At 44.6% G+C, this 24,614-nt stretch overlaps 1 protein-coding gene across 3 annotated transcripts in view; it reads left to right on the forward strand.

Moving 5' to 3' along the window:
* Nucleotides 1-24,614, forward strand: part of MAML3 (mastermind like transcriptional coactivator 3) — a 450,956-nt gene that overhangs the window by 249,598 nt on the left and 176,744 nt on the right. For all 3 annotated transcript variants that reach the window (XM_027956264.3, XM_042234330.2, XM_060400653.1), the window contains exon 2: nucleotides 19,213-20,736. In XM_027956264.3, coding sequence (XP_027812065.2) covers nucleotides 19,213-20,736 — 1,524 coding nt within the window. The remainder of the gene's footprint in view (nucleotides 1-19,212; nucleotides 20,737-24,614) is intronic.

Raw genomic sequence — 24,614 nt, forward strand, 5'->3', positions numbered from 1 at the left:
CATCACCTCAGTAAGTTCTGTTGAACAGACAGCACTATTCTTGATGTGAACCTTTTTTTTTTTTTTTAAGTCTTTCTTGAATTTGTTACAGTATTGGTTCTGTTTTATGTTTTCATGTTTTGGTCACAAGGCATGTGGGATCTTAGTTCCCCGACCAGGGATCAAACCTGCACCCCCTGTAGTGGAAGGCTAAGTCTTAACCACTGGATCACTGGGGAAGTCCCAGACAGCACTGTTCTTGAATACGGATTCTCAAACCAGGAGAATCACTTGTTTCGGGGAGGGGGACAGACTGGTTATAACACAGATTCTGGGCCCCACCTTTTGAGTTTCTGATTCAGAAGTCTGGAGACCTGACCGAGAGTTTGCATGCCCGAGTTCCTTGGTGATATTGATGCTGTTGGGTGTCCTAGAGGAACCCGCTCTTAGATTCCCACTGAATTACTCTGATACTCATTTAGTGGACTCTTAGTTTTCATTTCAGAGCTGCAACTGGCATGACAAAGCTGATCACAAATTGTTCTTCTTTGCTTTGTCCCGCTTTCATGATGATGTTTTATTTTAGTCTCTCACTGATATTGTTTGTCTCTTTGCTGGCTTCTCTCATCTAATTAAGAGGACCTGTCTCCAACCATGTGTTCACCTCCTTTGGGAATTTTTGCTCTGACGCTATGTAGGCCATCTCAGATGTATGGGTGGCTGACTTGCGAATAAATATCACCTTATTTCTAAGGCCGTATCTTCAGGTTTGTGGGATAACTGGATCTGGATGTTTAATTCCTCTGGAACACCCTGATATTAGAAACAAAGCTTCTGTATCTCTACCCTCTCTGGCCTATGAGCTAATCTTCTACAGTCTCTCATAATTGTTGTCATGCATTTCTTTAAGTAATGTAAGAATGCTTGCATGAAAAGCTCCACAGAAATGTCAAGTATTATGTGTACCTGTTCATTAAATATTCATGCAGTTGGAGAACTCACCACTGTTGTGTGCTGAGTAATTTCCTTAATGCCTTTCCTCCTGGTGACCAACTGTTTTATAGACCTAATCTGCTTAAGCCTTGCTATGAGGTATAGCAGGGGTCATGCACAAATATGCCCATTTTCAAATTAGAAATTAAGGTGCAGAAGTGTTTCAAAGAGAGTCCAGAGGCACAAAGCTGGTGATGCCTCTGCCCACGAACTGCAACTCATGTGCATGACTCCCATGCTAAGCCCTATTCCCCTGCAAAGCCCCCCACTCTTTTTGCAAAGCCCCAACTTTCATGCAAAGCTCCAACTATTAGAGAACACTAAGCCTCAGGGTTTTGAACATAAAAAGAAATTGCTAAGTTTGATTCAACGTGTACTTCACATAATGCATTTCTGTGACACTTCATAGTAATGAGATAATTACCATGGGTACAGTATTAGAATATACGTATTCTGATAAGTTACAGCTGTAAGAAATCAGTAATGGCCATTAATCATTCCATGTTCATTCTTTACGAGGCTCAGACTAAATGGTAAGCTGCAGAGTCCCAACAAAGCTAAGACAAATTTTATAGTCATCATTTCTGCCATTTAGATGAGGCATTGATGGGCACAATAGACTCTCCCTAATTTAAACTAATTTGGGCAAACTGCTGCCCCAAAAGAGAAAAATCTGAATTGAGTTATAGCAGTAAATATATAGTACCTGTGAGATATTTGAAAGTAACAACTGGAATCCAAACTAGAGCATCAAATGATTAATAAATAAACATCTTCAGGAACTACCTTAATTAATATATGGGAAGGAATCATAGTACCTGTATCACGGACTTGAGTCCTTGAGTCCATTAAAACCTGTTTCTATCTTAAGTAAGTTAAGCATTTCCCCTTATAATCATTATTATACCTATTCTTTTACTAGTGAGCTTTTTTTTTTTTTTTTTTACATCAGGATAAACATCAGGTTGGCCCTTAGCCAAGTTACAGCTAAAGGCAAAATTAGCAGAAATTAAATTAATCAAGTTTTACTACACAGTGTAGAAACAGTGATCAATGCAAACTTTTCAATTCTTTCAAATTTAGGAATTAGTTGCATATTTTAGAAAAGAACCACAAGGTTGAGAGGAAACCTGAAATGCCATTCATCCATATCCAAGGTGACCTAGAGATTTTAGAATTCTAGGCTGTTGGATCTGCAAGGGATTTTGGAGATTATTTTGTCCAGGAGAAAAGGGAGGATGAGAACAGATACCTGACCTCCACAGAACACACAGCCTGGTCATGAGAGATGTAATTCTAGCACCCAGTGCCTGTGACTCCAACCTTGAGATTATTAGACTCACACCCATCTGCATCTTCTAGGTGACACACACAGTGATCCACACACAGCAAAGCTGGACTGCTCCTACCTGTAACCTGGCGGAGTATCCAGTTAACCAGCAGGTGCATTTAGATGCTTCATGTAATTTAAGGTCATTTAGTCAAAACCACTCATGGTGGAGGTGAAGAGACAGCTATGCACCACTCTATAAATTAGCGAAGTTAGCCAAGATATGGTCACCAGAATGGAAACATCACTGTTGTCTACATCAGACAGATGCTAACTAAGCATAACAGGAACAGTCTCCCAGAGTATCCATTAGATACTAAGAGCAGACGGAAAATGTGCACAGGCTCTGAATTTCTGCATCTTTGCTGTCTTCTACACCGAGCTCAGCACCTGACACCAAGCAGACCATCAGGAAGTGAGAAATTCTTTTAAATGACCCATGTGATTTACGCCCTTGGGTTTCTGGTTTTTTTAAAAAAGATCTTGGTGATTACTATTTAGTTTAATTTTTCTTTCCGATTTACTAAAGCTGGGGAACCTTTGCAGAAGGGTGTAGTGCCTTGCTGCTCTCTGCCTTAAAATGAAGCTCTCGGTTACTCAGTAACTACCTGCCAAATACAGCTACCCTTCTGAGTTCACAGGGCCTTCCAGGGTGATTTTGAAAGTGAGTCATTGATTTGAATCCAGGGTCCAAACAGAGCTGGGACAAGCCTTGGCGATCAGGTAGTCCAGCCCTCTCCTTTTATAACTGAGGAAACGGGGGTCCAGAGAGGTTAAGTCACTGTGGCCTGATCACATAATTAAGTTTGTTTATTTGCTGTGCTTTGGGGCAATCTGGAAAACGCCACGTGCATAGTTTTTCTTTTCAACTTCCTGACATTTTCAGTTGTGGGCACTCAGGGTATTTCTAAAATACTGTCATTTAGTGAAATCTGGCAATGTGGACAGTCTTCAGTGAAATCTATTACTCTTCCTTGCTTGATACTTTTATGTTCAGCTCTTTTTGATTTGTGGTGTTTGATTAAACAAAAGGTAACAAAATATTCATTGCAGTAAAAAAAAAAATCCTCCTTTCTTTTACATCCACATAACTTCAAAATAGCCCCAAAGTCATCATCTGTCGTTACCAAAAAAATTTACTTCGGAACTGAAACCGAGGTGAAAAAAATTCTGTCCCAGGGGAGTTTTAGAGAGTCATAACCATGCAAAAGTACATGGTAACAGAAAATATTATGCAAACTTCACTGTGGCATTATAATGGAAACTGCATCAATAGTGAAAACTGCATCAATAATATCTGGATGGCTAGGTAAGAAAGATAAAACCATTGAAATACATACTTTTGACTGTGCACTGTTACAGTACATTTACAACGCACCACAATTTGAACAGAAAGTTGACAAACTCTGAATTTGTTATAGGCAAAGTAATTTATAGCATGGGGCTGGAGCGGGAATTCTGACTATCATTCCTTGTGCTTTCTCTGAATAGGTTGTGGCCCTTGTCTCTTGGTGCCTTGATTTCCCCTCCAGATGTTTCTATGAAGTCAGATAAATTATCAATGTAATGTAACACTTACTAAGCTTCAGAGAACAGCTGGTCATTATTCAGAAGCTTCTAAATCATGACAGGCTACTTCCGAGGCTTTGCTTGGAGTCAGTCATCTCTGAGGGCTTCCCTGGTAGCTCAGCTGGTAAAAAATCAGCCTGCAGTGCAGGAGACCCTGGTTCGATTCCTGGATCGAGAAGATCCCCTGGAGAAGGAATAGGCTACCCACTCCAGTTTTCTTGGGTTTCCCTGGTGACTCTGGTAAAGAATCTGCCTGCAGTGCAGGAGATCTGGGTACAATCCCTGGGTTGGGAAGGCATGCCCCCTGGAGGAGGGCATGGCACCCCACTCCAGTATTCTTGCCTGGAGGATCCCATGGACAGAGGAGCCTGGAGGGCTACAGTCCATGGAGTTGCAAAGAGTCAGAGACGACTGACGGCTAAGCACAGCACAGTCATCTCTGACTCTGCTCCTAGGCTAATGGTTCAGGGGCCAATATGAAGTCTCTTTTGAATTTGAGAGTAAAATTGGGAGACAAACACTGTTTGAAAAAACAGAGTGTTCAGCTCTGTACCAAATAAAATTGTTGAGGTTCTTGCTTCAAGACCAAGTGTGTGCTCTATTGGTGTGTAAGTTAAGGGTGACTTTAGCCATTGGCAGAATCAGACATTCAGGGAAGAATATTGGATCCTGTTATGGGCTACAATGGTGTCTTCTCTCAAATTTCATATGTTGAAGCCTTGGGATGGGACTGTATTTGGAGGTACGGCCTTATAAGAGGTGATAAAGTTCAAATGAGGCTGTTAGGATAGGCCTTTGTCCAATCTAATGAAGGTGTCCTTCTAAGCAGAGAAAATCTGGACGCATAGAAAGACACCAGGGATGCGCACAAACAGGAGGAAAGGCCATGTGAGGACGTAGAAGGTAGCCACCTGCCAGCCGAGGAGAGAGGCCTTGGGAGAAACCCAGCCTGCCAGTTCCTTCCTCTTGGACTTCCAGAACTGTGAGACAGTACATTTCTGCTGTTTAAGCCTCCCAGGTGTTTTGTTATGGCAGCCTTAGCAGCTTCACTTCACGATAACGATCACTTCAAATATCTGACGTTTGCAACCAGTGTCTATCACTGTACAATCAGAAGTCAGCATTCCAAGGGACCCCTGCTCCTCCAGTGCCTCTCAAAGCCTCTGGATAAAGTCCAAACTTCTTAACGTGGCAGACAAACCCTCCACAATCTGTACAGCTCTCCGTGCTCCAGCCTCATTTCTCAGTGCTTCCCCCTCACACTCTGGCTCAAGCCCGGCGCCCCCACTTGGGTTTCCCTTAGAAGCTATGCTTTCTTCTCCTCTGGTGTCTTCTCCTCACTGTGATTCCTTCACATCTCTGCTTACATGGCAGTCCCCCAGGGAAGCTTTACCTCAGCTGGACTGACAGGCTATAGTCCAGGGGGTCACAAAGAGTCGGACACAACTGAGCAACCGAGCACGAAGCACTTTGTGCTTCCACAGCACAGGCATCTACCTCAAATTATCTTGTCCTTGTTCATCTGCTTCTTTCCCCTCCACTCTGAAGACTCCGGAGATCAGACACTGAATCTTATTCACAGTGGAGTCCCCAGTGCCTGCTCTAGAACTCGGCATGCTATAGGGTTTCCATTCACTGAATCCACGTGTGAACACATCTTGCAGGATTTTCCTCTAAAATAGTGACTGAGTGCCTAACTGAGAGAACAGAGATACATCTAAATCAGATTGTCAGTTGCGTTAGTCTACTTGGGCTACCATAACAAAGCACACACACTGGGTGGCTTCAGCTTCGGGAATGCATTCGTTACAGGTACTGGAAGTCTAAGATCAAGGTGTCAGCAGGGCTGCTTTTTTCTGAGGTCCCTCTCCTTGGCTTGTCCCTGGCCATCTTATCCCTGTGTCTTTACGTGGTCTTCCTTCTGTGAGTTATCTGCGTCCTAATTTTTTCATCTTGTCGGACACCAGTCAGATTGGATGAGGGCATGCCCGTAGGGCCTCATTAAAGACCCCCTCTCCAGATACCCTCACATCCTAAGCTATTGTGGGTTAGAACTTCAACGTATTAATTTGGGGAGGGACACAGTTCACGTTCACCATGAGCACTGGCTTCATAGATTTTTACCACTATTATGTTGCCGTCTTCCTGAGTAGGTTATTTGCTCTAAAGGTTTGGTAAGAGATATACATTTTCATTAAGAAAGTGGCACTTTGGAGCTGATGGTTGTTTCTAGGGGCTAGGACTAGGCTATCATATTGGGAGTTCCACACCCCCAAGAATAAAATCTCAGAGGATGAAAGTAATAAAGCAGTTCAGAATGTGGTGGTGATGGCCAACATTACCAGACTCACTGGAAATTCTCACTGTGAAACAACTAGTACGTGGGGGACCCCAGAAAATTCAGTGGTCGCGTGTCCAGTACCCAAGAGATGAAAACATCAGATGCGAAGGCTTTTTCTCTGATCTTCCCTGTTTATTGACTCTCAGGACTGGGAGAGCTCTGTAAAACATGAGGGTCTGATCTTTTAGCTTTAGATTGGAATAGAGGATTTCGGCTTCCACTCCTTAAAGGGCAAAGGAAGGGTCCACCCCGGCTCAGCCGTGGTCACTCCCCGTGCATAACTAAAATCACTGCCCAGGAAGTCAGAGAGAGGTTGTGGGAAAGAGGCTGTGTAAGTGACTCTGACTGTTGCTATAACAACAGTACCTTGGTCTAATTTCTTTTGAAAAATGAATTTCAGCTGGTGGGATGAAGCTGAGCAGCTTCTCCCCACAGATGACAGCCTCCGGAGCTCTGCTGTTTATGGGCTGAGTGTGTGGTGCCCTGCCTGCCTCTGCCCACTGGAACATCCTCAGAGCCGGTTAAATCATATCTGTGTTTGCCTGAAAGTGAGAACGCGCCTGTCTACACATGGACCTTGCCACCCCCGAGAGATTCATCCTGGAGAGAAAAACCCTTTCCTTCTTTCTGCCTTGTCTCCTATTTGTGGACAAAGTTACTCTGAAGACATAAATAATGGTGATCTCTTTGCTGGCAACTGAAGGCGAGCCCTTAGCTTTCAGCTTTGGGGCAAAAACCTGCTAAGAAAGGGAGGTGTGGGAGTCAGACGCCATCCAGGAATAAGAATAACGTCCTGTCTGCTCACTGAGATGGGGTGTGTGTGTGTGTGTGTGTGTGAGAGAGAGAGAGAGAGAGAGAGAGAGATATGAAAAATTCTCTTCCTTTGCTGTCTGTAAACTCCAACTCACAAGAAAGAGCAATGTCTGACCTCCTTGAGGGAAACAAGAGGCTTTTAATAGACTCAGAGATCTTATTTCAATACTTTTGTTTTCCAAAGGGAGATAAACACGTGCTTGGATTTTTATTCAAAAGCGGTGTCAGGACCAGGCGCTGGGGGCTGTTTGCATCCCATGAGTGGTGGGACAGGACGCCAGTGCGATGGAGGTACTCCTGGAAGGGGCTATAAGCAAAAAGGAGAATTTCTCATTAGAAAGAAGGGACATGTTGAGTAAACAGTGAAATAAAAATATTCTTGATTCCTACCCAAGGGAGAGAAAAGTGCTCAGCCTCCCTGAAGTATTTCTCCTGCTGCCTCCCTTCTCCCAGAAAATAAACAGATTGAAACCTCACGCTTCGTTCCAACATGCCTGTTCTTCGGTCTGTGTTGTCGGTGTAAGGCTCCAGCTGTGAAGGACGCAGATAAGATCTGATCTTTCCATTTGCCCTCTTCCTCCCTACGGTTTTCCCTTCTTCTTCCCCGACCTCCTTTGCTGTCATTTCTTTACAGCTCTAAATAAAATCCCATTAGGAATTTCAGATTGTAATACAAGGTCATGCACACAGGCGTGTTTGAGTAGCTAATGTATGCAAGACATTCTAGGGGGAGATATTCCTAAGGAAATTGTTTCTTGTCCTTAGATGTAGTGTCGTGTGTGTGTGTGTGTGTGTGTGTGTGCATGTTTATGTATCTGAAAAGACAGAGCAGTGCGGCGTTCAGACTGTAGAATTCTGATGGCAACTGCGGATCTCAGTGGAGCTCTTCCTACAGAAAGCTACTGAGCAAAGGAAGCTGCCAAGGGATGCACACATCTGCTCCCTCCTGAAGTTTTCAAGGCTACAGCTATCATCACTTCTCAAACACATGCTAAATTTGCAGAGTAACATCTTTCCTCGTAGAGGAGCACGATGCTTTTCTGTGAATCAGGCAGCTCTGACTCAAAACACGTGAACACATCCTCCTTAGCCCGTCACGACACCAGTGTCGAAAACATTTTCCCAGAATTTCTGAGCCAGGTTTGCTCGTGTTTGATCAGGACAGGGGTTATCAGATGCAGAACAGTGCAGTCGGTGAAAATGCAGATTTGAGAGGCAGATGGAACTAAGTAAGGCTCTGCTGTGTGTCCTGGGACAAATGACCACAGTCTCTGAGGCCACTTCTCTTCCGTCACAGGGGTATTGTGAGGATTAACAATCGGGCTTCCTAGGTGGCTCCATTGATGAAGAATCCGTCTGCAATGCAGGAGACCCGGGTTCAATCCCTGGCTGGGTAAGATCCCCCAGAGAAGGAAATGGCAACCCACTCAGGTATTCTTGCCTGGAGAATTCCATGGACAGAGGAGCCTGGTGGGCTATACAGTCCATGGGACCACAAAAAGTCAGACAGAACTTAGTGACTCAACTACCGTCACCAGCAATATACATAAAGCCTGCAGCATGATGCCTGGTACATTGCAAGGTCTCAACCAATTAGAAGATTGAAGGACTAGAATATCTTCAGTGAGCCAGATTTTCTAATAAAAACTTACCAGTTAGGTCTTTCTATTGAAAACTATGGGAGGAGATTTGAAAGTTGGCATTTGTAGAGATAGTCTCAGTTTCAACAAAGTTAATAAATTCACTGAAATACCAATTTGAACTACATATATGGAGCTTGTGAAAAACTTCATTACTTCAGATATAAAGAGTACACAGAATTCACCTGACTTGCAGTGAAAATGTATGTTATTTATTTAATCAAGAGAAAGCCAAGAGCCTCTACCGACATTCATGTATTTGGAAACATGGAGATTTGAGGACACCTTGGGACTCGGCATTTCTCAGTGTTAAGGGCCTTGACTGCCACTGCTCCTGATGTTTTATGACCCATTCTCAATGTGTTGTTGTGGGTTCAGGTGGTGCAGTTTAGGCATAACTGAAGGATAAAAGGGTACCTAAAAATGCAGCCACACACAAAAGACTTAAAATGCTTTTAAAGAATGTCTTAATTTAGCGGCTTGCAGCTGGAATTGGGCGGGCATCCGCATTCCGAACACTGGAAAGGGGCACCACCACTCTTGTGTGTACATATCTAAGATGATTTGGGAATAGAGTTTGCTTCCCAGGTGGCACTAGTGATAAAGAATCCACCTGCCGATGCAGGAGATGCGAGTTTGATCCCTGGGTCACTAAGATCCCCTGGAGAAGGAAATGGCTGCCCACCCAGTATTCCTGCCTGGAGAATTCCAGGGTCAGAGGAGCCTGGTGGGCTACAGTCCATGGGGTTACAAAGAATCGGATATGACTGAGTGACTGAGCAATACAATATATGATAGCAAAAAGTAAAGGATCATGGTCGTTTCTAAAGCTAAACTCAAAGTCTCCCAGAACGTTCTGCCTGGTCCTCTTCCTTTGGGCTAGGGGCTCAGCAATGCCCCAGCATTCTCTTGAGCCTATGTAGTTGAGGTTTCAGATGCTTTCTGGGAGGGCGAGGCCACTTTGAAGATGATCCATTTCTTCCTGGAGCATTTCAGAACACAGGTTTTGTTTTTTTCTTTTTTGGCTGTGCTGCCCTGGTGGGATCTTAGTTCCTAGACCAAGGATTGAACTATGACATTGAAAGCACTGACTCCCAACAGCTAGACTGGGACCAGAGGGGATGTCAGGTTTTTAACTGACATCCCCTCCAAAGACCCACCTTTCCTCTTGATTAGGTCCTAAGAAGCTGTGTCCTGGAATGGTCACAGGTAGAGGTTTTAAACTCTGGGCTCTCAGGCAGATTTTCTGTGTGTCTGTATTTAAACTCATATGAATTTTATTAGGTAATAAAGTTGTTTTCTCTCTAAAATAATGTGAGGAGTGTAAAGGCTGACAAAGCGGATTTCAGAAGTTATGATATGATTTACCTTTTTTATGCGGGTTGCTGTACCCTTCACGTTGTTGTTGTTCGGTTGCTAAGTAATGTCCGACTCTTTGCAGCCACGTGGACTGCAGCACGCCCTGCTTGCCTGTCCTACCCTTTCTCCTGGAGTTTGTTCAAGTTCATGTCCACTGAGTTGATGATGCCATCTGGACATGTAGACTCTTCACGTAGATTCCCTTAAAACAAACATATTCGACTTTTCTCAACATACCTCTGACATACATTCGCTTTCTGACGTGGTCTTTTTTCTGGGAATGAACCCACCCATCAGGCATACAACACACCCTCAGTTCGTGAGAAATGAAAATGAAGGTAATTGTGTATAATACGAAGGGAGAAAATGGTCTAGGATATTATCCTACTCAGAGAAACCTCAAATATAAAAACTAAACATTTTCATGTAAAGTCTTGTAGAAATTCAGCAAGCTCCTATAGGACTCAAGCTCCCCTGTGCTTGGAAATATCTCCATCTAGAGCTTTGTTTCTTGAACTTGCGTATGAGCTGTCCCAGAGCATCACCAGTCAACTCGGGAACATATGATATTTTTCTGTTTTTTTTTTGTTTATTGTTTTGGGGTTTTTTTTGGCCACTCTGTATCTTGTGGGACCTTAGTTCCGTGACCAGGGACCAAACCCAGGCCCACAGCAGTGAGGCACTGAGTCCTAACCATGGGGTACCAGGGGATTCCCAGGACCATCTGATACTGATGTTCATTAGGTTTGTGTGCGTATATATTTTTAATCAAACGGACGACTTCAGAATTTCAGGAATCTGACAGAATTGTTAGTCTAGATAGGAACTTCTAAAACCTGAGACTGTTGGAAAAACTCAGAGAAATCAGAGGTTTTTATTAAGTTTCTTTAGATGCCTGTGGCACCAGTCTGTGTCCCAATCTGGGCCCCACCTTGGGGGATAAAATCACACTGAGGACGTGGGACCAAGAAACCTGCATTTTTAATAGCTTCCCAAGTCACTGTAAAGTCACTGATCTAGAAAACTGAACCTCTAAAGAAACCTCAAAAGATCCTTTCTAAGGACACTGAATCTAGAAGACAGTTCTGGAAACGTTTTCCACTCTATTTGTATTCTACTAATTAATATATCTCACACATGAATATTCTGGGTCATTCATCAAATATATTAAATAAGCAAGTCAGATTTATCCATGTGTTCATATGCTTATTATGTCCTGATAGAATGAGAAGAAAATAACCATATGAAAACTGATTCTGTGAATCATCTTCTGGTTTGACCAGAGCAGATTAGAATAACCAGAATATTCTCTTGGAGCCTCTAAATTACTTATAACACCTGCCAATCACCTTTAATTCTTGTATACTTATATCTCTACTATTTGGAGAAGGAAATTCACCCACACTTTTGGTTGGAAAGAGCACGTTGGTGGGTGAAAACCACTCGAAACCTGTGTAAGGAAATTTAAAATTTTCAACTATGAAAATATCCAGCATTTTGAGTTCACAAACATGTCAAAACCTGTGAACCTGGTAATGTTATGTAAAGTCTCTGGGTTTCAAATTCACTTTTCCTCACCATGATGCTCTTCATATGCTCTCAAGTTGTTCTCAACATAGGTTTCCTGGATCCATAGAGTTCTCCAACATCTTACGGAAGGGACAGTCTGTGGGCCATTTCCAGACTGTTAAAATAACCAAAATAAACCATACATTTACTTACTTGTCATTAAAACACCGTACAGGCCAACATTTTCAAGTGCCTGCTTTAGGGATCAGTTACACAAACTGAGGGTGGTTATTTGAGAAATCTTTCTAGTTTTCATTCATTCCTACAATCTTATGAAGGAAAAGGCAAGCTGTTACGGTACGATGTGTATTAGGTGCTGTGGAAGCCCCTCGGTGGTCTCTCAGGATGTGTGCAGAGGAGCTGTCATGAGAGACTGTATAGAACCTAATGGCTAAACTGCATGGTGATGGACACATAGAATTGGCTGGGGGAAGAAGCTGGGGAAGAAGCTGAGAGTATAACATATGCCAAGACTCGGAGAGACAGACAGCAAACACCGTGCGTCCTGAGAATGGCAAATGACTTAAGTAGAGCTGAAGGTTTCGATCTGCTTGGAGTTGGAGGGCCAAAGTGGGGAAGAAGGTTCAAGGTGATAGCTGAGACTGGAGAGGCAAGCAGTGGTAAAGATCAAGTTGTGGAGGGCCGTCGTGTGAGGCTGAGATGATGCTGATGACAGCAGACAGCTCCAGAGGAGCTGCAAGTGAAGACTGGGTTCACATTTTGTAAGGAAAAATCACAGCCCCAACAGAGAGACAACAGAGAGAATCAACTGGAGAAGAGGCGAGACTGGAGCAGAGAGGCTAGTCAGGAGCTGCTGCCAAAATCACGAGAGCAGTGTTGATGATCTGAACTAAGGGAGTGCCGTTGGGAGTGGAAGATGAGATAAAAATCTTTTATTAAGGTAAAAATCGCCAGTGATAAGAACACTTGTCCTTGAGGTGCAGTTGGCTTTAGGTGGTGAGGAGAAGGTGGAATAAGGATGAGTCCTGAAAATATCTGAAAACACTTGATCATGATTAGCGTTGGATCCCAGGGTCACTGATGAAGGCATGGCTGTGCTTCACCACCTGCATGAGGGGAAGTGCTTATGCAGTCACCTGAGTCTGAATTTGAATCCAGGTTGAGATAGCATATTGAAAAGCAGAGACATTACTTTGCCAACAAAGGTCCGTCTAGTCAAGGCTATGGTTTTTCCAGTGGTCAGGTATGGATGTGAGTTGGACTGTGAAGAAAGCTGAGCACCGAAGAATTGATGCTTTTGAACTGTAGTATTGGAGAAGACTCTTGAGAGTCCCTTGGACTGCAAGGAGATCCAACCAGTCCATTCTGAAGGAGATCAGCCCTGGGTGTTCATTGGAAGGACTGATGCTAAAGCTGAAACTCCAATACTTTGGCCACCTCATGAGAAGAGTTGACTCATTGGAAAAGACTCTGATGCTGGGAGGGATTGGGGGCAGGAGGAGAAGGGGACGACAGAGGATGGGATGGCTGGATGGCATCACTGACTCGATGGATGTGAATCTGAGTGAACTCTGGGAGTTGGTGATGGACGGGGAGGCCTGGCATGCTGCGATTCATGGGGTCGCACAAAGCTGGACACGACTGAACGACTGAACTGAACTGAACTGAATGCCCCCCCTTACCCCCCCCACCCCAGGCACTATAATCTGGGACACAGTGCTAATCTCACTATGCCTAATGTCCTCCTCTATAAGGTGGTTCAAATGAATCCTTCCCACCTTTTAGACTCTGTAGGAGAAGGAGACAGGAATCTGATGGTTACCCCCAATATCTTCCATCTTAAAATCTTCATCATCTTAATAGCAGGATCATCATTTTTATTCCAAGCTCCCAGATCCTCCTCAATTTCATGCAAAGTCAGGGACAGTCAATAAGAGTTGAGTTTTGTTTTTTTGTTTTGTTTTGTGTAGCATCCTGGCACTGCTAAAAGTCTACAGGAAGAAAGAATGTCTTTCTCATGCACCGTTTAGAATCTGCTGGAAATGTCAGCAGAGGTCCGGTCATCTCAGCCATCTTCCTCCTTGTTCTGGGTATCATCCGCCCTCTCCATTTCACCTCCTGTAAAGCCATCAGACCAGCACATGCATGACCTTCCCCAGAGGTTTGCTATGTGGATAATATATGATCCTGCATAAAAGCGCTTTATAACCCCAAAGGCTTCGCTGTTCTTATTACTACTGGTTTGGATGTCATATCACTGATCCCACACCATTCTGTCTCTCCCCGTTTCAACTCTATCACACACACACATATACACAGAGTTTCACAGAAACACAGCCATCAGGCCACACTGTAGGTGAGAGCCTGGTGCTGGAATCACTGTGGAGGAGGATTTGTCGCCTTCAGAGTAACTGACACACGAGAGGCCCCCACTGTCGCAGCAGTGGATGACTTCAGCTCCGGGCCCCGCAGTGTCCCTAAATGGGAGGAAACGTGTGCATGTAATAAAACAAGAATAGTGGAACAAGGAACCCGACACTCGGTGAAGAGCTCCTGTGATTCTTCCATGAGGGCACAGATCATATTAAGAGGCTTCCATCTTTGGGAAGCAGGACCAGGGACTTCCTGTTCAGCTTAGTTCAGTCACTCAGTCACGTCCAACTCTTTGCGACCCCATGGACTGCAGCACACCAGGCTTCCCTGTCCATCACCAACTCCCAGAGCTTGCTCAAACTCATGTCCATTGAGTCAGTGATTGCCATCCAACCATCTCATCCTCTGTTGTCCCCTTCTCCTCCTACCTTCAGTCTTTCCCAGCATCAGGGTCTTTTCCAATGAGTCGGTTCTTTACATCAGGTGGACAAAATATTGGAACTTCAGCTTAAGCATCAATCCTTTCAATGAATATTTCCCTTAGGATGGACTGGTTTGATCTCCTTGCAGTCCAGGGGACTCTCAAGAGTCTTCTCCAACACCACAGTTCAAAAGCATCAATTTTTCAGCACTCAGCTTTCTTATGGTCCAACTCTCATATCCATACATGACTACTGGAAAAACCATAGCTTTGACTAGACAGATCTTTGTCAGCAAAGTAATGTCTCTGCTTTGTAATATGCTGTCTAGGTTGATCGTAGCTTTTCTTCCAAGGAGCAAGCATCTTTTAATTTCATGGCTGCAGTCACCATCTGCAGTGATTGTGGAACCCAAGAAAATAAAGGCTCTCACTGTTCCCATGGTTTCCCCAGGGATTTCCTGAGATAAGGTTAGTAGGGAGGAGACCCTGACCTGAGTCTGGGGCATGGGGAGTCCCCAGGACATTTCCATGTGTAGGCAGTTGTGAGCAGGAGAGTTGCTGCTTGCGAGTTCCTCAGCCTGCAGGTCCTGTCTCCTCCTGCCCACTCTCCTTACATCCCCCGAGAGGGACAGAAGGAGGGAGTCAGACTCTCAGTCCACCCTGCTGTCTAGCAAAGATGAGGCACAGGAGGGATGCTGAGATGGCGCTGCTGTTCTGGACACAACTAAAACCCTGATGCTGGGAAAGATTGAAGATGAAAGGAGAAGGGGGCAGTAGAGGACCGATGGTTAGATAGCATCACCAAGTCAATGGACATGCGTTTGAGCAAGCTCCAGGAGATAGTGAAGGACAGGGAAGCCTGGCGTCTACAGTCCATGGGGTTACAAAGAGTCGGACACAACTGAGTGACTGAACAGCAACAAAAGAAAAACTGTAACATGTTTCTTCTATAATATCTTTCTTCCATTCCCAATTCTGGTACAGGAAATATATGTCAAGATTTGGCTTAAAGGGGCCAGCGGTGGGGAACTCTAGGCCCTCAAGGAAAAGGAAATACTCAGTAGCTTCATTCGGGTCACATCCTGGAAATGTATTTGATTTGAGCCCCAACCATGCAGCGCTGTTCTACAATCTAGGACACGAATGTATTAGCACTTGGACTCAGGCTTGAATTGCAAATTTGATCTTTGTTGTTTATATTTAAAAAGTTATACGGGATGCTTGGAAAACGTTAGGCTATTGCAAGCTAGAGAACAAAAATATATCATTGTACCTATATGTATTTAGAGATTCAGAAACTAAGTTGCAATTGTTTCAGTGGGTATCACTGCATTTTTTAAAAAAAACTTTTAAATCACATATTTAAGATAATAATAGCTAAGGCTTAGTGGGTGCTTACAGGATACCAGGCATGAAACTAAGTGCTTTCCATTTTATTTCATTTAAGTTCATCCTTACAGTTAACTGTATGATCTAGGTATTATTGACCCATTTTGCAGATGAAGAAACCAGAGTTTAGGAGAGTTTAAGTTTTCCAGGATTCATTCATTTGACGTGTATTTATTGAGTATGTACTATGAGCCACTGGGGGTCCAGCAGTGGGAAGAAGCAGAAAAACCCCTACCTTCGCATAAGTCTCAGTTTTGTAAATTATGTATGTATGGCTGCGCTGGGTCTGCATTGCGCACAGGCTTTCTCTGGTTGCGGTGCGGTCTGCTCTTCCTTGCAGTGCACAGGCTTCTCATTGCAGTGGCTTCTCTCGTTGTGACTTGCAAGCTCCAGAGCACGGGCTCAGCAGTTGTGGTCGTGGACTTAGTTGCCTCTCAGCATGCGGGGTCTTCCCAGGCCAGGGATCATACCTGTGCCCCCTGCATTGGTGGGTGGATGCTTAACCACTGGACCACCAGGAAGTCCCTCTAACTCATTTTCTAATGGAGGGCATCCTGTGTGTGCTTAGTCGCTCAGTTCTGTCCTAATATTTGTGACCCCACGGATGGTAGCTTGCCAGGCTCCTCTGTCCACAGGGCTTTTCCAGGCAAGACTACTGGAGTGGGTTGCCATGCCCTCTTCCAGGGGATCTTCCCAACCCAGGGATAGAACCCAGTCTCCGCACTGCAGGCTGATTCTTTACCATCTTAGCCACCAGGGATGCTCAGAGGGCAATCATAGCTAATATTTACTGAGTACCAGATAATATTTATACATATTAACTCCTAGAGGGGGTTCTAGGGGTTGAAGCTAGACATTCTGATTCCAAGGCTAACAAGGCTGTTTCTATGTTTTTGCCATGTTCTGCCTCACCCACCGCCCCCCTCCCGGCCGCCCCTGTCAGGCCTGCTCTGCTGGTAAGAGGTGAGCCTTGGGGTTCCCAGCCAGACTTGTCTGTCTCCATGGTCTCAGTCGCCACTATTCCCAGAGGAATAAATAAAGCATTTGTCTCCATTTCTCCATCCTGCCCTGTCCATTTCATGGCCTAGAACAGAATCCTGGATCTGTACCTTTAAAAATAAAGTCAGGTTCATTGTTAAGTTGCTGTTGTTTTTTAGTCCCTAAGTTGTGTCCAAGTCTTTGTGACCCCATGAACTGTTATCCCACCGGCTCCTCTGTCCATGGGATTTTCCAAGCAAGAATACTGGACTGGGTTACTATTTCTTTCTCCAAGTTATCTTCCCAACCCAGGGATTGAACCTGCTCTCCTCCATTGGCAGATGGCTCCTTTACCACTGAGCCACCTGGGAAGCCCTCATCTTTAAGACAAGTGCTTACTTTTTTAAGGTTAACATCCCTTCAAGAAGTGCTGAGGGCCCAAGTTTTACTTTAAATTCTGCACCTGTCATTTCTGACCTTGCCGCTATGTGTTGGAGCTACATTCAAGTGTCTGCCATACCTAAGAGCAGAACCATCGTTTCCCGGTTTGTTCAATAAATAGCTTCGTTTTCTCGAAGTTTCTGCCTTGTACAACAGATGAAGTCAGTATCTTCTTTGAAGTCAGATTCCAGTGTGTCTTAGTTATGGCCTGATTTCAAGCAATTCAGGAGTGTCTACCAAGCAACTACAGAATGTTTGGTGGTGTGATTCAAAAAGGAAAGTGTTGGAGCAAAGGTTAGACTGGATTTTTAAAGGCCTCTTCTGTTTCCTTTTAAAATGGAATTCTCTACTTATGAGATGATAGCAATAAAGTGGCACTTCTTAGAACCCCTCATGGCATCTCCAGGTTGGTTTTATTACATGTGTGCCTCCCTGTGCGTGTGTGGGGCCAGAGGGAAGACTGTCCCTCTCTTGCCTCAATCCTGGGATGCTCTGCCACAAATTGGAGAGGGCCCGGGTCAGGGCTGCTCTGCTTCCCACTCCCTCCCCAGGTCTCTCTGCCTTGTGCCTTCAACTCTGCACAGTTACTAGAGCCTCCTCCTAACCCAACCGTGACTTCCTTTTGTCATCATGCAGCAGGTGTTTCCCCATGATCTCCTCTGTGTCAGCCTCCTTCACTAGAGCCCTGAGGACAGGCCCTTTCTGGCAAAAAGAAAAGGGACAGACAGGTGAATTAGGTTTATACTTACTAAATCCACAGTTAGCAAGACTTTTCTTAACTGGACTTTGCAGATAAGTCCAGTTAAACAGACACAGCACTCTCCAGGGTTAGATATCCCATTACTAGGAATGTAGAAGTTCAAAGTCAAGCATTCCTTCACATCAGTGGGGTTGCCTCCTGCTTGGATCCAAACTCACCTCCTTCAGCACCTGTGAATTAGACAATAGAATCATTCATCTTTGCTGTCACCTGTTAACCACTGCTATGAACCTGAACTGAACACTATCTGCAACCCCACAAATGCATAGTCAGCAAGTCAGCCGTAGCCCTGACCTTCTTGGAGCTTGCTAAATAGACACTTAAGCAATTGTCCCAGTGTACAGTGAAACCTATGATGGGGAAGGAGAGGTTGCTTGGAAAAACTTATTCCAGAATTTCCAACCCAGTACAGGTGGATGAAAAGAGGTACCTATTGTAATTGGGGTGGGGTGGGGATGTGAGAGATTTCCTGGAGGAAGTAAAATCTAAGATTCAACCAGGAAGATGAGTAGCCATTACCAGGGAAGGGGAGAGAGAGGGGAGGAGTGTTTTCCAAGAGAAGAAAACAACAGGTACAGCGCCCTGGAGGCAAAAGGAAGCTTAAGACCAAACAACAAAGAATGCCATCATTTAGGGGAACAAAAGAATACAAAAGAGAACAAGCAGATGGAAAGAAAGAAGGAAGTCCAGGAAAGTGTGATCATGCCTGCTTTTAGAACAGAGCAGGCTACTATGTCATGAGATGCTGGCAGGTCAAGTACAATAAGAACCAAAAAGAAGTTTTGGGTTATGTTAACCATTAATCTTCATTTCTGTGCTAATCAGTAAATGTGTTAAAAGCCATATTCTTCAAGGATTTGCAGTGTGCTTTGTAGTATTGTTAATTCCTTGATGTTCTCAATTAAGCTGTGACAAAAATTTAAGATAGGTATCAACACCTTTCTTGAGTATGGCACATTTTGGCCCCAGTCTCACATGTAGCATTCATTTGAAAAATATTCCTAGATGATTCTTCCCAGTAAGACAAGCGTTGATTGCCTGCTTCTTTCTTTTGTTCCACCCTTCAATCTTTGGTTTGCTTACTATCTCTTAGTCCTGTGAACTCTGCTTTTGGATAAAAGCTCTTTGCAAAGAATTTGAATCGAAGGCTGGGCAGTTTCGAAATTAGGTATATAACATCTTTCTGATATGTTCTAAATAACTAAACAATTCGTTCATAGCGATGCATACCGCCATGCTTGAAGAGTCAGTTGTGACTTGGACATTTAGTCATTCTCTTTCCTGTTTCTTTTGCAGCTCCAAGAGACTGTGAAAAGGAAGTTGGAAGGAGCCCGATCACCACTTAATGGAGACCAGCAGAATGGGGCTTGCGATGGAAGCTTTTCTCCAACTAGCAAGCGGATACGGAAGGACATTCCCACGGGGATGGAAGCCATCAACAATTTACCCAACAACATGCCACTGCCTTCAGCTTCTCCGCTTCACCAACTTGACCTGAAGCCTTCTTTGCCTTTGCAGAATAGTGGGACTCACACTCCTGGGCTTCTGGAAGACCTGAGTAAGAATGGGAGACTCCCAGAACTTAAAATTCCTGTGAACGGTTGCAGTGACCTGGAGGACAGCTTCACCATCTTGCAGAGCAAAGATCTCAAACAGGAACCTCTGGACGACCCTACTTGCATAGACACATCAGAAACCTCTCTTTCCAATCAGAACAAGCTGTTCTCGGACATTAACCTGAACGATCAGGAGTGGCAGGAGTTAATAGATGAACTGGCCAACACCGTTCCTGAAGACGACATACAGGACCTGTTCAATGAAGACTTTGAAGAGAAGAAGGAGCCGGAATTCTCGCAACCGGCCACAGAGACCCCGCTGTCCCAGGAGAGCGCCAGCGTGAAGAGCGACCCGTCTCACTCTCCCTTCGCGCACGTCTCTCTGGGCTCCCCCCAGGCCAGGCCTTCTTCTTCGGGTCCTCCCTTCTCCACCGTCTCCACGGCCACCAACTTACCTTCTGTGGCCACCACTCCCGTGGCGCCCAACCCTGCCAGCTCCCCAGCGAACTGTGCGGTCCCGTCCCCTCAAACTCCGAACCCAGCTCACACGCCGGGCCAGGCTCCGTCTCGGCCCGGAAATGGTTATCTCCTTAATCCTGCAGCCGTGCCGGTGGCCGCTGCGGGCTCGGGCCCCGGGGCCATGCCCGGCTCCGACCTGTCCCCCGCCGAGCAGCTCAAGCAGATGGCCGCACAGCAGCAGCAAAGGGCCAAACTCATGCAGCAGAAGCAGCAGCAGCACTCAAATCAGACTTCCAGTTGGTCTCCCTTAGGGCCTCCATCCAGTCCCTACGGAGCAGCTTTCCCGGCGGAAAAACCAAATAGCCCCATGATGTACCCCCAAGCCTTTAACAACCAAAATCCTATAGTGCCTCCCATGGCCAACAACCTGCAGAAGACGACAATGAATAACTACCTCCCTCAGAATCACCTGAATATGATCAATCAGCAGCCAAATAACATGGGTACAAACTCCTTAAACAAACAGCACAATATTCTGACTTATGGCAACACTAAGCCTCTGACCCACTTTAATGCCGACTTGAGTCAGAGGATGACGCCCCCGATGGCCAATCCCAACAAAACCCCCCTCACGCCCTACATCCAGCAGCAGCCCCCGCAGCCGCAGCCCCCGCAGCAGCCCCCACCTCAGCTCCAGGCCCCCAGGGCACACCTGAGTGAGGACCAGAAGCGCGTGCTCCTCATCAAGCAGAAGGGAGTGATGAGTCAGCCCATGGCTTACCCGGCGCTGCCAGCCCACGGTCAGGTAAGTGTGAGAGCGAGGCACTTGGAGATGCTCTCGGGGTGCGTTTCAGACTGTCGACATGCGATGCTCTCCTTGCTTCTGCCATAAGGGGGTTAATTACCTTCAGACATCCTTCCTACACATCCTCGTGTTGTTACTAGGTTTGTTGAGGGTTTTTCTTCTCTTCTTTCTAAGACATGGGACAAGGTGGCAGAGCATACTTTCCTGTGTTTGAGTGCCTGGATCAAACTTCTTTTATTCTGGCCGGCAGATAAGAAACCAAAAATGGCGTGAAATGCTCACTGGGTGGGCAGCTGTAGAGGTCACGCGACACAGCGTGTTGCTTCTCCTGTAGCTTCTCTCCCAGGTCATGTGTGGTCCAAGACTGGGGAGGCGGGAAGGTCGGAGCCTTTCGGGATCTCTACAGCCGTCTTATGAGGTCCCGAACAAGCTCAGCCTGTCTTCCCTGTATTATGAATTATGGAAATTTGGGTTCTGGATAGTCAAAGGTGGGAGCATTTTCTGTGTTTTCAAAGTGAAGTGGAGGATAGTTTTTTGTAGGACTGTGCAGCGTGTCAATACTTGTTGCTATACAAACGCATTGAGCAGCTGTTTCCATCTTGTGACTGAGAGTGTACTAAAACCATCTCCGATTCGTCAGCTATCGTTCAGGAGAGTTTGATGATGGCGGTCTGTTAGTGCTGTGTCCAAGTCTGCTCTTTCCTGCTGTCTTTCTTCATGGTATCATGGTTTTCAGGTGTAGGGATCCATGGTAAGAGTGAGTGGCAACCACTGGGGAGTGAATGAATACTCATTGACAAGCATCAGCTCCCTCCTCACCCTGATCAATGTGGCCAGCAGCCAACACTCCTTTAATTTAACACTTTATCTGCCTCAAAGGGGAGAGGAAGTGGGAAAAAGCACTGTCCTACTGACCTTACCCCTACGTGGGTGACTTCATAAGCCATCATTTTATTGCCAGTTGATGTGAATTGTGGAGGCACAGTTCTGTGTTCTGGTCCTCTCTGGACACCCACGCTTGATGGCAGTTGGAGATTTTGCAGAAAAGTCTTTGCTTTAGGGGCCCTGGTGTGCAAACAGGTCTTAACTAGCGCTTGGATACGCATCCACAGTGGGATGCTTTAGAAACACCGGGAATTAAGGCGGGCAGATCTTGCATCACTGGGCGCTGTTTGTGTCTGCCTCTCCTGGTATGTCCCACCCCACCCCCACCCCACCTCCCCAAGCTTGATGGAGACTGCAGGGCTGAGGGTGGTGCTGGCCTGCAGAGACAGGCCTGAGCTCTGTGGCTTGATGCTTGTCCTTCACAGCACTTCCAATCCAAAGCCCCACAGTGGTTTCTTGTCTGCACATGCCAACCAGCTCTAAAGAAATTCTGTCTGGAGAAATAAAAATGTAGCTTGGTTGACATAAACCGCCATCAGTGGCTGGTGAAAAACATCATTGAAATGGGAACTTTTTTGTTTTGTCCTGGTTTCATTAAAACTATACTATTGGAAAATGCAGCATTTGATACATTTTAGTGTTACGTTCTGCAGCGTGCAGAAGTATAGGCGATACACACAGGTGTTTGCTGTAGTTCAGAGGTTTATGAGATGGTCGGCTGTCAGCGTGGTCATCCGCTGCTGCTGCTGCTAAGTCGCTTCAATCATGTCTGACTCTGTGCGACCCCATAGACGCCAGCCCACCAGGCTCCCTCGTCCCTGGGATTCTCCAGGCAAGAACACGGGAGTGGGTTGCCATTTCCTTCTCCAATGCATGAAAGTGAAAAGTGAAAGGGAAGTCGCTCAGTGGTGTCCGACTCTTAGCGACCCCGTGGACTGCAGCCCCCCAGGCTCCTCCGCCCATGGGAGTTTCCAGGCGAGAGCACTGGAGTGGGTGCCATCGCCTTCTCCATGGTCATCCGCTGCTGATGACAAATACAAATGGTGCTTCTCCCTCCACGTTGTTGTTTTCTCCTTCCTCCAAGCCAGACCAAAGGTGATTAATGCCAGTTCTGCACACGCGTGGGTACAATATGACCCAACCTCCCTCCCCACCCTTACTTAATTTCTTTTGAAATTTGCTAGCTTGGGATGAAGCTCCTGTCTTTGCTGGAACATGAATCTTAAAGGTGCTATTTCAGGTCCTTACGCTTGCCTAGCTGTGAGTAACTGAAGCCTTGGACCACAGAGGTCATGTTTAGAAAGGACTCTGTCAAGTGATGAAGAAAACAAAAGTGATGGTTTTCTGGATTAAATCTGTGGGTTTCCCTCTCCTTCCATCTCATGAGGTACTTTTAGGATGGACAGAATCTTCCTCATTAAAATAATCATTTCTTAACCTCATAAAGAACCATCAAGCAAAATGATGCTTTTTAATGAAATATTAACTCACCACTGAAACAAACTTCAACATACATATATAAACACGGGAATATCTTTCTGCAAACATACCATTTATTTCATGCTTTTATCTGATTGTGGAGAAGTATTGACACAGCTCTCAGAGTAGTTAATTACACTCTATGAGAGTACTCTGCACAAATATGAGCATGAATTACAGGTAAGATATAAAGTATAGTTATACATAGGTGTAGTTCAAATTTGTTTTCTGCTGTTGCTAGTGAAAATTCATTTTATTCTTTGTTGGCCACAAGGACCGCGATGAACACTTAGTTTTAATGAATAACTTGAGCACCAAAGCCAATAACAAGATAATTTTCTTGTACAGATGTTTACTTATTTGGAACATTAGCAGCAAATGCCATTTCTCTCAGGAACAAATAGAAATCCACTTTGTTCCTGAAGGTTTCAAGAAGGAGGGAACCAAAAATTGAGAAAAAGAAAAAATAATTTATTCCAAAATTTTGAATATGTTTTACCTGATAGCTCCAGTTCTCAGAATTTTCGTATTATTCCTTGCAATTCAAAAATTGAGTAACGATTTGTATACAAAGGTTATGCTCTTGGTGTTACTTGGGATTGTGAAAATTAGGACCATAATAAACATTTTGGAAAAATAAATAACGTACCTGAAAGTCATGCTATTAATGAATGATTAGTCATATGGGAATGCTCATAGTACAAGTGAAATAAGCAGATCAGATTACAGTTTGTATGTCACAATCCTAATTGTGTTTTAATATGTATAGAAAATTACTGAATAACTGAAACGTTAAGAATGGTATTTCTCATTGGTAAAATTATGAGCACTTATTGTTTTCCTCTTTATACTTTACTCAGTTTTTTAAAATGTTCCATCATACGTGTATATACGTATATATTCTATCATTAGGGAAAAAAATTTTTTTAAGGAAAGAAAATACTCTATATTTTAAAAGTTTACACTTTACTTATTCAAAGAATGCTTATCCAATTTGCCAGTAGAACTGAGGTGATATCATTACTTTCTGTTCATTTATATATATGAGTTGTGAATCCCTGCTTATAGAGGTAGTTCAGAACCCTTCTCCCCACCCTTCACTCTCTTTTCCTTTCTCTCTTCACATCCCCTTTCACTCCTTAAAGTCTTAATTCATCGGCTAAAACAGTGACAATGAGAGTATTAATAAAATTTCCACCAGTATAATCCTTCAACTCTGTAAGTTGTGCCCCTGCGTTATTTCTTTGATCATCTCTCCCTTCCTTTTTCTCCTTTTCCAAACTTCTCTTCATCAAAACTTCCGTTTTGCTTTCAAATTTTTAAAATATGCGTTTCTATGATGGAATAACCAGAACTTACTGTGGTCATGGCTAGTTATCTTTTCCTGATCTAGTTTTTCAGGATCTCTCATCATGCTCTCTCTCTCTCTCTTTTTTTTTTTTTTGCTAGTTTTTGCATAGCACCTAACACTATGTCTTAAACATAGGGATGTTTCATAAGTTATTTGATGGCAA

This window comes from Ovis aries, chromosome 17 (genome assembly GCF_016772045.2).
Source record: "Ovis aries strain OAR_USU_Benz2616 breed Rambouillet chromosome 17, ARS-UI_Ramb_v3.0, whole genome shotgun sequence".
In the NCBI taxonomy this organism is placed as follows: domain Eukaryota; kingdom Metazoa; phylum Chordata; class Mammalia; order Artiodactyla; family Bovidae; genus Ovis; species Ovis aries.